The sequence below is a fragment of the Toxotes jaculatrix genome, chromosome 20, assembly GCF_017976425.1.
Source record: "Toxotes jaculatrix isolate fToxJac2 chromosome 20, fToxJac2.pri, whole genome shotgun sequence".
Classification (NCBI taxonomy): Eukaryota; Metazoa; Chordata; class Actinopteri; family Toxotidae; genus Toxotes; species Toxotes jaculatrix.
In genome coordinates, this window is record NC_054413.1 from 8,028,137 (window position 1) to 8,043,758 (window position 15,622).

At 40.9% G+C, this 15,622-nt stretch overlaps 2 protein-coding genes across 2 annotated transcripts in view; both read right to left on the bottom strand.

Annotated features, from left to right (window-relative positions):
• oxsr1b (oxidative stress responsive kinase 1b) overlaps positions 1–11,078 on the bottom strand; it is a 38,426-nt gene extending 27,348 nt beyond the window's left edge. Inside the window, exons 1-2 of the mRNA XM_041065875.1 lie at positions 10,504–11,078; positions 2,692–2,804 (exon numbers count right to left, since the gene is read on the bottom strand). Coding sequence (XP_040921809.1) covers positions 2,692–2,804; positions 10,504–10,573 — 183 coding nt within the window. The 5' untranslated portion in view covers positions 10,574–11,078. The remainder of the gene's footprint in view (positions 1–2,691; positions 2,805–10,503) is intronic.
• A 537-nt stretch (positions 11,079–11,615) lies between these two features.
• myd88 (MYD88 innate immune signal transduction adaptor) lies at positions 11,616–15,609 on the bottom strand. Its single transcript, XM_041065607.1, has 5 exons — positions 15,164–15,609; positions 14,669–14,800; positions 13,205–13,382; positions 12,539–12,630; positions 11,616–12,452 (listed from the first exon to the last, which is right to left on the bottom strand). The coding sequence occupies exons 1-5, from the start codon at positions 15,471–15,473 to the stop codon at positions 12,298–12,300; spliced, it is 867 nt and encodes a 288-aa protein (XP_040921541.1). The 5' UTR covers positions 15,474–15,609; the 3' UTR covers positions 11,616–12,297.
• Between the last annotated feature and the right edge of the window lie 13 nt (positions 15,610–15,622).

Below are 15,622 nucleotides of genomic sequence, written 5' to 3' on the forward strand. Positions count from 1 at the left end.
AGGTTTAAATATCTTCAGTTCATCTGGAGTCAGAGCCTTTGACATGAGAAGTTAACCTCCATTAAGTAAAAATATGGCTAAAATGTTTTTTGTGGAGGACCAACAGGCAGACAGCAGGCCAAAAATCCAAATAATTAACATCAGACAACCCCTCCATCCATCCCCTCATTCTACCCATCTAATGAAACTGTTTTTCTCTCCCTAATGGAAATCACATTGGTGTTTAGAGTCACTAACCTTTGACTGCACACTCACAGTTCTGAGTGCGTAAAATCAGACAGTTGCTGTGAGATGAGTGATGTCACTTTAACTCATTTAATGAAAAGAACTGAAACTGACCTATTCTATCGCTCTAAGAATTTACAGAACAGTGATGCCATGCAGAATCCTTGGCGAACACTAAAACCTTGGAGTAGGTCCTGGCTATGAATTATATACAGGCTCTCCAGGAAATAGACCAGTGCAGGGCAATTGTATTTTTCTATATTAGGCCTGATCTTTTTTGGCCTGTCTGAGGACCTTGAAACTGAGCAAAAAAAATAAATGACCTATTGTCACAAACCGAATACAGTGCTGGGTCACAAACTGGTGCCACAGAATCACACTGATGGCAGACACACAGAGAAGCCACTATAGAAGCAATGTTACGTCACTATCAGTTACTCAGAGCCTCGCACACACGCTCACTATGACCCAATCTCACTGCAGCAACGCACACATTTCCACACACACGCAAAACCACTGAGGAACAGAGAAGTTGCCGACCTGCAGCTTCTAGGAAAACGTACTAGAGGGTGATCTTAGCGCTGAGGACATCAATGCACCTCTGAATCACTTCCTTTAGCTCAATCCAGATTTCTTGTGCCCGGAAAATACTATTTTCACTTTTAAGCCATAAATGAATTTATGCGGTGCAGTAAACCAGACACTACAGCATCAGAAAACTTCAACTGTACTGATCTTCTTTCTTTATTATAGGTTTAAAGAAATAATTAAAGGAAGTAGCTGTAACACTTGTGTAATTATACAAGAGGATGACTGCACCGCTCTCAGATTGTAAACAAACCTCCTCCTCATCTGATCTAGTTTGAGTCACTCAAAAGCGCCTGTCCATCAAACTGTGTGCCAGGAATAACTACAACATACCACTACATATGGAGACACAGGGACATGACAGATTACTGTTTTCCTGACATTAAAGAATTTCACAGGTGAGGCTAAAGACCCGCAGGCTTCTTTAAAACTTGTGGCATCCTCTTTTAAAATCTGCTTCTTTAGAGAGGCAATCTGACTTCAATTTAATGCTTCCTCGCCACTTAACTGGGTACCCAGCAGGCTGTGGAATTGAGGGGGACGTGGGGGGGAGTCACAGGCAGGAAATCCGACCTTGCTGTATTCCATGTGACCGCCTGCTCCAAGAATCCGGGAGCAACATTCCCCTGATTCATCCTCCAAAAATCGTGGGGAGGAGGTTCGTCCTCGGTTTAGTATTGCCAACGAGTAGTGAGAAACCTGCCAGTAATCTCTAGCTATGGCCTTCCATGCACACACAGGGCTTGATGCTTACTTATTTCCCCAAAGAGCACATGGTCAAGGGGTACAAGGAGACATTTACAAGCAAAATGATTTCATTTATTTGAATCTGTTTAGACTGAAAAAGTGGTGTCTAGAGGGCCCTTTTTCAATGACAATGTGATTTCAGCGCTCTGCCCACATCAGTTTCATTGTTGTTGCATTATGAACCATTTGTTGAAAAAATAAATATATATAGAGGCTGCTGGGGCTTAATTTTGTAATACTTTTTATTCGCACATGTGCTCCTAAATATGATTTATAGCCATTTTTATTCACGAATGTCTAGCACTGTCGAGTTGATACTTTTAAGTTTAGACAGTATTTATTACAAAAGGCTGCTCTCACACACTTTTGGATAACAACTATGGGAAAAGAACTGGAAAAATCCATCAAGTCAAGCTTCTGGTCTAAGTTAATAACAGGTCATTTCCCGGACTCAGACCAAATACTGAGATCTTGGTGTCTCTGGGGGCTCAGTAACAAAAGGCTAAATGACAGCTAAAAGACAACTTTGCCCTAGATTTTGCCCAAGCCAAGTAGTGTGACATCTTTTCCCACGTGTAACTATAAAAGACTAAAACCAACAAATTAATAAAATAGATGTTTTGACAAATATATATTATATGTGAGCAACTTTGCCATCAACAAAGCCAGAACGCAAGCGCCAAACAAGCACTTGATCATCTCTATGTGCAGGGAAGCTTGGTATAATCCTTCCACCTCTCAGGCTACATCGTAAACCCCGTCATACAGTAAATGATGTGCTGAGCTGCGGTGCAAGATTGCATTGAGGGCATAAAGACACAATACAGCCCTCAGGAAGATGTCCCACGGTGGTCTAATAGTTTCCTGGCAGTAAGCGGAGTCCTCCTTCAGAGAACAACCAGAATAGTGTTTGAAGTGACAGGGATGATTGGAGGAGGGCTCGGAGAGAACCAGTAATGAAAAGCAGAGGTGGAACTGACTCCGTGCACATGTACAGACCACAGATACAAAGCCCTAAGTGAAATCTCGTGCTGTAAGCCACAAACTCCCTTTGATCAAACATGAGAAGTAACACAGCCACAAAAATATTCCATTTAACATGCATTTACTTTGCCGTGTTGTGTGTCTTACCAGGAGTTCGTCCATACTGGTCTGGCACTTCTCTAGATTGATGCGTTTGATGGCCACCTTCTCCTTGCGTGGTATACAGTAGGCTGCTTGGACCACCGCGGTGGCTCCACTCCCTACAACGGACAGAGAACAACATATTATCACCTTGAATATGATTCAGTTCAATACAATAATATCAGTGATCTCAGGAAATACAAAACTGTCAGTACTCTTGAACAACCCTACCTTTGGCACATTGAGCATGTTCATTTCAGGCTACATTTATATCCTTGGGTTTCTTTCAGTTGTATGTCCTTTCCCTAACCCTTGTCTTCATTCAAAATTCAAGGCTACTGTAGGATAATAAACCTAACTTTTATCCATTACCACAAAATCCACCCAAGTTCAAGAAGGTTAAACAGAGTTCTGCTTTGACAGTTCATCCGATTTCTCTTTCGTACAGCTTATCTGTCTGTTCATCAATTATGAATCAGCTTTCCCAAATCCTGCCTGATGGAGCAGGTCTGACAGGGGCCAGTGACTCTGCTAAACCAAGCATATCCTCATGGGGATGATCCTGCAGTGGTGCCCCCAGGGTTTGAGGCCTTACATAGTTTTAAGATGCCCCCCTTCCTCCTTTTTTGTGGGTCTTGTATGCTTGGCATAATTTAATGATTTTGTTCTCTGTTCATTCAGCACTGTCAGTTATTCCTCACGGCACCAAATATCACAATCCAGACCAAGTCAGTAGATCTTAAACTAAGACGACTCAAGTATTCAGATGTTTTCTGTGTCAGACACACAACGAATATACACAATGAAACACAATATGGTGTGGCTCTACGTTTGCTCTAAAAGATTGGTGTGAAAAATAAGGATTATAAAAAGAAAACTAAAGGATAGAAATAAAAATTGGAGCTCTGGAGAACTGAACAATGTTGCTGCTCAATATTTTTCCATGAGCCTTTTATGAACTTTTCAATACCAGGAAACTTTAAATCAGCCTCTTTTTCCATACTTTTAAGACCTTGCTGAACAGTGCAGAGAGCTGGATCATGGCAACAGTCAGAAGTCAATGCTAGCTTACACCACCACAACTAATATTTTGATGTACTAGCAAACAAGACACAGATCACAATCTGATTAAAGCTCAAATCCTTCGACGCTGGGCTAATCTTCAATTTTTTGAATAACGTGTGATGGCTTGAGTAAAAGCTTCCAGGAGAGGAACGCCTCTTGTTCCTGCATCGTGTGAGGTCATTTCACTACCCCCTCTATGCTTTTATTTAACGCCATGCGCACGCACACGCACACACACACACACAGCTGTTTCCTCTGGTGTATACGTGACGCTGAGCAATGCTAGAAGCACACTCTCCACTGGCAACAGGCTTTAGTGAGCGAAAGAGTGAGTAGTGAGTGGGTCCACCCTTCAGTAAGCTTTTCCTAACCTCCCATGAACTCATCTTAGCTATGCCCAAATATTAACAAAGTGCTCATTGTTTGGAGTTTTCATTGAGCCAGCAGTGTATGGAGGTTTCAAAAAAAAAAAAAAAAAAAAAAAGAGGGAGGGGGTAAATTGAAGAAAAAAACTGTTCCCTGATTTTAATTAAAAAGTAAAGCTGTCCCTGAAGATGTAACTGGTTTTTATTTAACTGCTTTCATTCAAGATAATTATGACCTCAGGCTTAAATGAGAGAAGCAGAGAATAAAACCACATAATATAAATATAAATATAGCACAGACTGAGATTAAACATAAACACTTGCTCTCGAAGATAATGCAATAAAATTGCAATTTCCTTGTAATTTCCTGTAATTGACAGATAGTCTAGGTCATTTGAATCATCATATATGTGAAAGCCTACTTCCCACAGAGGTAGTGGGTGCCACGTACTGACTGGCAACCTCTGGTAATGCTGGCCATACTCATCTCTCCAGCGTCCAAGTTATCATGGATCACTCCACTATTGCTCAAAACTAAAGGGCCAAACAGAGCCGTAAATATATCCTCCAGCCCCCGTGTCACAACCACCTCCACCACCGATACCAAACAAACCTCTGGAGGTTCGCCAGTGATGGGGAGCTCAGCCCAGGGAGGACCACAGGGGGCTAGTTGCCCTGTACACAGTGCAGTGTAAATTCCTCCACACAAACAAACAGCCAGTCGTCAGGGGCGGCTGGACAAGCTAGAGAGCATGTGTTCTTGTGTGTGTGTGGAGAAGATGAAAAAGGGGGGCATTGTTGGGTTTGCAGCAGGCGAGGTCAAGGGGCACATAGGCTCTCTGAGCCATTTAGACCTGCCAAAGCCCAACCTACCAGCCACCTGGGACCTTAAGTTAATATAGGCCTGATGCTCTTTGATATTTGCTACTTCCAAGCTTAGTGCAGGGTTATTCTGCCTCTGAGAAGTGATGTCTCCATGAGCTGTCTCCAGTTACATAATTATTCAATACTTCAACAGGCCTTTAATGTTCTAATCAAAGCTGTAAACTGAGTAATTATACTGTGATGCACACAGGCTAAGGCAGACCATTGCTGCCATTATATCCACTAACCACAGCACCAGTGATCATCAGCCTGTAGCTGTTTTCAACATAAGAATACAGACCTTATTATCAGGCATTAAACATTAACAGGCACAAGTCACAAAACTCTGTGATCTCATAAAATAAGCTACACATCGTCACGTCTCTCTCGTTCAAACAGATAACATCATCACCACCCTCTCCATCAGAATGAAGGGAAGCACACAAAAGAGCCATCCTCACAAAGGGAAGCACTGCACTAGTGCCAGGGCTGTGAAAAACTCAGGCCAACATCTAATCTGCTAAACAGTCTGGCACAGACGCAACGGTTGGATATCAAGCAAATAGGTGTGTGTGCGCGTATGTGGGTGGGTGGTTGTGTTTTAAGTAATTAATAAGTGAAAGAGTCAACTACCCTTACTGTCAAACTGTATACTTTTTTTTTTCAAATTTTTTCAGCTGATATCTTCTATTTCCAGGGACACAACAACATTTGACTTGTTTTGGAAGTGGATGGCTAAATCAAATCTATGTATTAAGTTACCACATTACGCAAAATCAAATGAAGATGATCCAGCTGCCAGCATAAAATGTGGCGCGTTGACATGGCTGAGGGATGCCAAACTGTGTCAACTTTTTCGCTTTGTTGATTTCCATTTGTTTCCACGTTTGATTTCTTCTCTTTTCTATTTAACATTTTCTTTTCATTTCATTTTTCATAATGTTGTTAACATTTCAAGATGGCTGTTGTTATAGCCAGAAATATAAAAGAACAAGGAAAGAAAAATATCGCTACAAATTTCTTTTTCCTTTTGTGTGTCAGAGCTGAAGCCAAAACACTCTCAATACATCTAATGAAAACATAAGAACCAAAGGAAAATCTTCTCCGCAGACATTCTGTGGATGATTCTTCTTTGTTTCTAGTGAATAACATCTATAATTATCACAGCAATTAGTCAAAAGCTAGTACCGATCCCTTAAGTTTTCTCAAAAGCCAAGGCATCTATTCTGTCCGGATTTGTCTGATCCCGCATTCATTTATCAGCTGAAGTTTCACTTAATGATTAATGTTTAAATGTGACTAAATTTAAATGTACCATCCTTCCTTACAATTACTTTTAAAGTACCATATGTGCAACAATCTGTTACAGTTCTAGACATAAGGATTTACGCTGGATAGTGAAAAAAGTTGCAGATGGCGTGAAACAACTTGATCACTTCTGTGGGGGAAACATTGACAAAACAATCATGATCTTTGAAAAGGTAGACACTGTTTTCTGTAAGCATGTTTCCTCCAAACAAGTCAAGCTTGGCATGGGAAATCTTATGAGTATTATATACCCTGGCCAGCATCTGACTGATGAAAAGGTGAAAATATCTGGCAAAAGAGGCCTAGGTAAGGTCAAAACAGAACGTTCACTGTTCTGATCATTTTTTTTTAAACGTAATATCTTATCAGATTAGCTTGGCCTTGAATAAGGTTCTTGATGGAGCAGGTCATTATGTGAGGCCTGTGTCAATGTCCTCCTTCATGAGCTGTGACCAGCGGTGTGGCAGCAGCTCTCAGTTTGTCTTTCCTGCCCTCAGCAGGTCAGTCTGCTGCCTGACGTCAGTCGTCTTTTATTACATTTCCTCTGCATACCTGGCTAACATTCCACACGTTACTCAAAGGTACAATGAGAAATGTAACACATGACTAGCAATTGCACCACCAGCAAATGCCTTCAGGGTTCTACCCCCCCCCAATCTGCCAGGATCTAATATTCTAAAATCGAATGTGGCCTAAACTGTTAAGTTGATATTAAACAAGAGAAACGTTAGCTTGCTGTTGTGATATGTTTCCCGGAACATGATCATACTGACATTTTCTAAAACCATCTGAGGGACGGGACAAGCAACAGGGAGGAAACATGGTTGCCGGTGGATACAAACAGTGGGAGTAGAAAGTTTCCAGTCCAGATTTGCCAACACGAATGATTCAAAGTCTGATCCAAAATCGGGGAGAGAGCTGTACTTTTTTTTTCTTTTTTTCCTATGGGCTCTGTCCAGTATGATCCAATGCCCACTGGGATGAAACAAGTGGGTGTGAACCATGTAATAAGAAGTCCTCTTTCCCCAGGGAAGTTACCAAAACAATAGCTCTACTGGGCATGCTAGGTATGCAGGGCCACGCTCAGAACACCAGCCTTTCAGCTGAGCAGGAGAGCTGTAAGCAGCATCGCTCTGGAATGAAACAGCTTATACAGTATCTCCTCAACAGTTCCTGCTAGGGTGGGGAGCAGAGGTGGGTTTAGGACTGGGAGTCTGGCTTGCTCATGCTCCTATGCAGATTTAGTTGAGCTTGATGAAGTTAGGCTGCCTGTGGAGGTTTTAAAAGCTGTGTACTCAAGTAGAGCTGAAACAATAAGTAGGTCCAATGATTAGTCGATTAAACATAAAAATAATCTAAATAGCTACTTTGATAAACAATGAATACCTGATGCAACTTTTTAAAGCAAAACGCCAAATGTTTGCATGCCATGCATTTTTTGGAAAAAATGATTAATCGAAAAACTAATAAGCAGGTTATTTGATACTGAAAATCTTAAATAGTTGCAGGCCCACACATATCATCATCATGTATGTTGATTTCTTGCACTGAGTTTTCAGGGGAAAAGAAAAAAATGTCTCATTGCTTTTATAGTTATCTAGGAACCTCAGGCATGAGCTGAAATGTATGTGGTAGTGGGATAGTCACTCACTGTGACCGAAATTACTGACTCATAAGCAGTTAAAAAAAAAAAAATCAGTAACACTGCAAGTCATAGTAGAGAGAGACACCCAATGCACTTTTACTTGCTGCTTCAATGAGAGAGGGATCTAAATTAAAAAGTCAATATAAATTTATTGTCTAATACAAACAGCAGCCTGTAATAATTTGGTAGTTTGCCGTACTCAATACATTTGTGTTTACCCACCCGCCTCCCTGGTTAAACACTCCAAAACACCACAACAGCCCACCCTGACTGACTGTGCAACTATGAGCATATGCAATCCAAAGATGAATACACACTACTGACTTTAAAGCTCATGCAATGTCTGTGATCATTTAAGTTATCAAATCCTCCCTATTGAAGCTTCTATTTTAAAAGTTTTATTCCAGAGGATGTTAAATTCTTTTATATGTTTTACAAGTGGGCAATATGTTAAGTGAATTCCTGCAGGCAAATGTCAAAATCCTAACCTGAGGAAAAATGTGTCAGAGGAGCAATTTAAATTCAGTGTGATGACCAGTCTACATGATAAGAACAAGAAGAGCTCTTCAGTGTTCATTTATAGTAAAAGGCCTGAAAGATGAAATTGCAGCAGCTCAGACTTAAAGTTAAACTTGTTTAAAGTTGGTAACATGGCAATCAAGCAAAGACTGCCTGAGAGAGCAGGGGGGCAGAGAAAGCTCCATACTGGTGCCAAGGTTTAATATGAACAAAAACAGATGCCAAACCGGAGAAGTTTTCTTGTTAAACCTAGGGACCCTAGGGACACAGACTCACACAGAAGGTTCTGCGAATGTAGATGATACACAAGGTAGATCAGCCCCTTCAGATTTAAAAAACAGAACTGGTAATCAGCTTTAGGTAATTTATAAAACGAGGGTATGAAACTAGGCTAACTGCACAATTCATTTCCGAAGCTAAGTTGATAATCATGATCCCTTTCCCTAACCCCAAGTAAGCACACTGCAGTCCAGCCTTGAAATAGCCTTACCAGCTTCAAACCTATGTTGACAATTTGTGTCACACACTACGTAGGAAAATGCCACAGAACTGGTTTCTATACAAGAGGGGCTTTATCTCTGTGTGCAAGTTAAATTGCAGGGCGTTATCTTGTGGGGTGCCCCAGTTCAAGTTTTCCATGAAACTGAAGGGAAATGTAGAAATGGGTTAAAGTTAAATTAAAGTCTTAAAAAAAATACAGAAAGGTTAATTTAGGGCCTGCAGAATGGACCCTCTATAAACAACACACAGATTCCCTGTAGAGGAAGCACGCACCACTTGGGCAAAGTAAACCAGAGGCACAAACTAACTGATTTAAGAGGACAATACTTTGCTTATATGTTACACACTCCTTCTTATTCTCCTTCTCCTTCTTCAACAAAGTCAGCCAAAGGTAGGACAGGATCAGCTATTTGTGGGGTGGGACATTTCAGAACTTCACAAGCAGAAGCTGCCATTCCTCAGGCCAGCCAACCTGTGAGCCATCCTCAGGACTCAACAGGGCTCAAGACGGCTTGACACTGCACAGGAAAAGTGCAATATGCCTCCTGGTGCATGGAAAGCTGAGAAATTCTGCGATTCGATGGGATACAATGATTGCAGGTTCAATCCCAGTCTAGGTTAAACAAAGTATTATTGATGATGTTATCCATTAAATTATTAAATGACTTTTTGTAAGGTACGCGGTTAGAAACCCCATAATACTGATTAATCTCCAAAGAGCTTATGCATAACTGGATTAATTCAGGCAGTAAATTGCCCCAAACAAAACCTACCTCACCACCCTACCCCAGGAAGGACTATGAAGTATAATCTTTGGACTCTGCAATGGTAACGCTAGTGTTTTGGAAAAAAAAATCCTGTGCTTGAATACCCAGTGTATTTTAATTGGAAATGGGCGTGAACGCACACCCAGTATAAGTTTAACACAGTGTCTGTCTTGCTACACAACACTACGTGGTTGATACACTGCCTTTAGCCTTTACAATTTAGTGTCTCCCCCACAATAAGATGATAAGTTTGGAATTTGATAAGTCATTTCTGTTTAAACCTCACTCTGCAGGGGGTCTGTGTAAACTACCGACACTGCCAAATTTAAATAGGATGCAGTTAATGTTCTTGAAATTTCACAGAGACGACGCCCTCTGGCTCGAGTACATTTAATAATGTATAGAGCTAGCTGTTCACATGAATAACCGGCTGTTCAATGAAAGCTGTTCTTTTCCAGCAAATAGTCTGAGCCTGACCAGACAGTAACGTTGTAACGCTCGTTTACAACTTCGGCGTAGCCCCACTGGACGGAGTAACCGCTCTCACTGGAATCATTACACTGACTCCAAGTCACAACACCGCCCGGGTAGGATTTCCAAGTTACCAAACGCGATGAACTCAACCTAGCTGAAGAGAAAGAAGATGCCTTCTGCTCGCTTTGCACTTGAAAGATATTAGGTGATATGTTGCTGTAGTCAGCAACCTTTTGAGTGAGCTATCGGCAGAAATTCACAGACTATCGGTTAACACATACGTTAAGCTAACAAGCTAATGATCACATACCAATCACCTCGTGTAGCTCATAATCATCTTTGTTGATGGACCAGGGTTGGGAGCTCAGGTCCTCCGACATGGCTGAGGAATCTGCTGAGGCGAAACTATCTGTAGAAAGGTGGTGAATCCAAAGACTGTGCGTAAAAAGAAGTCAAAGTAATCCAAACAGGACCAACAAGGGCGACACTTCCCCTTCTTTGCGAATCCTGCAGCACTCCTGTCATTCCCAAAGTTTGACACTAGCCTAGCAGCCCCGCCTACCGCATTCCTACTGAGCAAATGTGGACCTTCCCGGCGGACATATTGAGTGTGGGACGTTAGACCGCATGAGCCTGGGAATCCACAGTCGCTAGCGTAGGCAGTTATTACTAGTGGGCGGCTAATGAAGAGCTGGAGCTGGTGTCAAACACAGAGACTGAAGCGCTACTGTTGGAAATACTAGCTACACAAAACCGTCAGGCGTAGCTGTTAATACTTTTATACATAATTATGACTCTGAGTTTTACTTTCTAGGCAAACACAAGCCACTACAAGGAGTGTTCAAAAATTAAGTAGAAAAAGCCAAAACCGAAACGAGCCGTTGGGTTCCGCCACACTCTTAATGGCGGGCTGTCTTTGGGTACTGCATTTTTGCCCTGAGTCGGACTTTTCAGGCATTACCTCTTCTCATACAGCTAACAAATTCTATCTTTTTTTTCTCAGACTGGCACATCGCACTCCTAGTAGTTTCACATTCACAACACCCGATTGACAAATTACATATTTGGGTACTTGTCAAGCTAAGAAGTGCCACCTGAAAGGCAAAACACCGGGCAAATCTCATCCACAAACTAAAGTGTGTGGAAAAGAGGCGTGCTGCAGTCCAGGAGTATTCTGTCTTCTGATTGGACAGTACCACGTACGCTGCTCTATGATTGGACATTCATGCATTGACTGTAAAATGTATTTGGCCATGCTTCTCCTTTATTGCATTCAATTAGCGACACCCCTGGTGGTGCACTTTATTACATGCAGGACTTGCACAATCACGACACACACTGGACAACCACTGGACAACCACAGGACACGCCACTTTTTCATGACTATACATGGTTTATAAATTAATGAAAACCGCCCTTGTGTATGAATGTATTAAATTTATTTAAGAAATAATATTCATACCATTTATTCAAGGTACAATAAATTCATTTTTTTATGAAACTGTTGTAAAAAGACAATCAAAAAAAAATTATCTAATGCAAAGACATCATGGTGACAGAGAAAGTGAGAGGGAAAAGCAGGGGCCAGCAGTCAAAAACTTAACATGTGGAAGTATCACAATATGTGTTCCTCTTTAAGCTTTAATCTCATCTAGAAGTTGACTCATAAGAGGAAGTGGCCAGCACAAAAAAAAGGGAGCTTTTACAGCGTATTCAGTACATGCTGCCCCAAATATAAACCATTACACTATCACCATTACAACTCACATAAATAGAACATAGTGACAATCTATGTTATTCTTGAAATTTTAATAACATAATAATGGCTGTGTGCTTGTGCTGAGAACTTTGCTGATATTTGGTATGTGGGAGCAACTTGTGTTTCACAATTACATTGTACAGAAATCAGTGTTGTCTTCAAGGGAAGCACAAACTGTAGCACTGAAATATATATATACCATAAACACACAGGCGGGTGCCAGCAGGACATTGATCAAGAGCAACAGCACATTATCTCATATGTTATGTTTAACCACTGTCCAACATAATTTATGTGATGAAATTAAAAGGCACTTTTAAAGACAATTAACTGTCTGGTCCATGGTTATGGCAGTGAAAGAGCTTTGGCCAGCCGTACCCAGAACCATGCCTGTGTGCAAGGCCTGGTGTAGTCACATACGGTGAGGAAGCGCAAGATGCTGGGGAATGGCTTTGTCATTGACTTGTATACCACTGGGATAAGCCGTTTATTTCGAGCTCCTGTAATGGAAAAAGGAAGAAAGGTTCATTATGCATATGTCAGTAAAATAGGAAGATAAAGCTGTGATAAGAAAAATGTAACTTACCAGGACAGAGGCTGAGCGCAAACTTGGTCTGAAAGTCACAGGCGTCGCTGTCAAGGTATTCATCAGAAATCACCACCACCATCCTCTTACACCTGCACAGATGGTCACATGCATTATAATCAATTGCAAAATGAGACTGCCAGAAAGTAGGGAGATTTTCAACAAGGTGGCTGTGGCTGGCTCACAGGAAACTTTGACATTTTATGCTCAGGTGACTTTCTATATCTAAATGTGAAATTAAACTGTTATTAGTCAAGTTCAGGTTTCCACAGTGCCTGAAACATTCATGTCTTTTGTATCTATAAACTTTCCATTTCGATTTTTTTTGTCAACACAGAGCAGGTAGTGCAATATGTTTTGGTGACTGTTGTTAATAAGCAGCAGGCCTGCTACACATTGTGTGCTTAAAGACATTACTCTCAATGACTGTGCATACAGGAATCGGTGTTGCATCAGAGTTACAAATACAAAGCACAGGATCAAGCAAATGTGACTTTACTTTGTCTGCCCTGTTTGTTTGTTTGGACTGACCTACTTGGAGTTTCAGGACCAGACCGTGCACCGTATGCTAGTGTTTTCTTAGTCAATTTTTAACACTCAAATTAAAGTAAAAAGCCAAATCAAAAGAATAGACATGGAAATGGTTAAAAAAGGTCAATAACAAACCTCTTCTCAATGAGTTCACTAGTGATGGTCCATACACAGGAGCCTGGGAGGACATCTCTGTCGAACACACACAGTTTCAATTTGTACTCTGTCTGTTCCAGTTCCCGGATCATCTCATGGACAAACTCAAAGTCGCTCTGGCAGTAGCAGATGAAGGCATCAAACATCTCAGGGGTACCTGCAATCAATTCAGTTTGAATAATTTCATTAATGTACTTTGTTTATTCCTTTAAGGTCAGTAATGCACAACAGTTTGTAACCCGAGACAACATGTACACACAATAAGCAGCGGAAAAAACAGGACTCCTCAGAACTGAAATATATTCCACCGAAGTAAATAAAAGAATTATACGGAAACCACATGACTGTGCAGGGAAGTGGAACGGTGCAGTAGTGCAGATACATGTGATTAGAGCTTCAGATGACTTGTCAGATTAGGATGAAGTTAGAGTCATAAATTTCATAATACCAGAATTGCTAAATTGGTAATTTTAGGAAGCATTTCCGTAGCGTGGAAATTCTTACAGAACGGCAAAAGCTACTAAATGCAATCTGAAAAAGTCACACTAATTATCCAAGCTTCCTATTTTTGCTAGTTTCAACATGCATTGTGCAGTGCATTTATGCATACTTATAATGCGTTCTCTTGGTGCTGAATGGACAACAGCTGTGCACACACTCTAACAAGTTAAGCAGAACAAATGTGCTGCAACCTTTAGCTAATAAATTAATTATAACACACACCGTGTCCTTTTTGTTCTAGTACAACAACTCCAAGTGTAGCCTGAAATTGCCACTCACAGATTTGTTTCATTCAACTGTCTTATCACTGCTACTGCTCAGTAAAATATTAATACTACAGTGTAAATTTACTCTGTTACAAGTAATAGTGAAGGTTCTCATAGTGGCCTAGTTCAGAGATTTATTGTTGTTTATTTTACATTATTGGATTATTATGACAGATGCATTTACAAGTAAGCAGCATTCTACTGTTGTTAGGGTTAAGGCAGAGCCAATTCTAACTAGTTTATATATGGTTGAGGACTTTGAGAACTACAGTATCTCCCTCTTAAATGTTAGATGGAAATACTCAAATAAAAATACAAGTACCTTAAAACTCTAGTAAATGTAATTATTTTCCACCACCGCTTACTATCGCTGACCAGAATGACTTCACACATTCTGGAATTGGAAGTATTTTGTAACCTAAAAGGCACTACAAAAGTGGCTGTGTCAACAATGTCATTCGCCTTTATAAGAGAAGCAATGATTAGTTAAATTGTGCTGAATTATGCACAATATGTGTTTCCGAAGTGATGTAATTAATGCTGACCGAATACGAATTTCTGTAATATCTAAACAGACACAAATAAGTGTGTGCTTAACCAGTAGCATGGCTTTCTATTGGTTTAGTGTTTAAAAAAAACAACACAAAACAAATATAAAGCTTATAGAAATACTGACCTTCGGGGTCATCCTCCAGGGTGATACCATTCCTCTCTGGGGTGCGAGGGACACAGCTGTCCACCTCTGGAACCTGAAGTGGGGGATCAGCCTTCTTTTTCTGGTTCTCACAATATCTCTTCACATCCTCACCTATATATGTATGTGCAGACACCATAAGAACACACAGAAATACAGAAGTTTGCATACAGTAAGTGGGGGGTGGACAGGTCTGTCTGAAATGTATTTTGAACACACATTTCTTGAAAGAGTATCACAGAAAATCTACTTTTATCTTACTAATGCACTGGCGATTACTTTGTTTGAGCAAATATTTCTTAACAGATCCTGAATCTGGTGTGTAAATAATCTTTGCAATAAGGGAATTGAGACAAGTGAATCATTTCCTGAAGAACAGGGACTGAACATGCGACTGGAAACAAGCTTACTCAATACGTTTCTCGATATTATGCACTCGTCCCGATAAATCAAACGTTATAAGTAACTTCAACGCACCTATCAAAGGGCGAAGATCCTCCAGAATGTCATTCCTCTCCAACTTCATCAGGATTGACAACAACTTCCCCACCGTCGCATCTGAGGACCGCGCATGCCACTCGTCCAGAACCATCTTGGTGGGGTTTTTTAAGGCTTCGTAGTTCTTTATCTCCAGGTAACTGAAGCCCATGTCCTCTGCAACGGCCGTCCAGTCCGCGGCCACTGTGTTTCTGGGATTTAGGTAAAGTCCCAACTTTTTCCTTACAGTCACATTCAGCGCGGTGAGAGGAATCGCCTCGAACTCCACTTCTGAATCGGCAGCAGCCATGTTAGAGAAGTTTTCGGAAACCTCTGTGAGATGAAGGGCGTTAGTTTAAACTACTAAAAAAAAAAACCCACAAAACATAATAACCCACAGGCTAGGTGATTAGAAGTAGTAAGGTGCCTCACAGGTCCACAGCCTACCTAACTACAGAA

Bases quoted from the DNA above. Each gene is read 5' to 3' on its own strand.
- myd88 (XM_041065607.1), bottom strand. From the start codon at position 15,473: ATGGCTGCTGCCGATTCAGAAGTGGAGTTCGAGGCGATTCCTCTCACC. The intron at 14,801-15,163 runs GTGCGTTGAAGT...ATACATATATAG, and splicing joins GGATCTTCGCCCTTTGATAG to GTGAGGATGTGAAGAGATAT. The intron at 13,383-14,668 runs GTCAGTATTTCT...AATTGATTGCAG, and splicing joins CCTGGAGGATGACCCCGAAG to GTACCCCTGAGATGTTTGAT.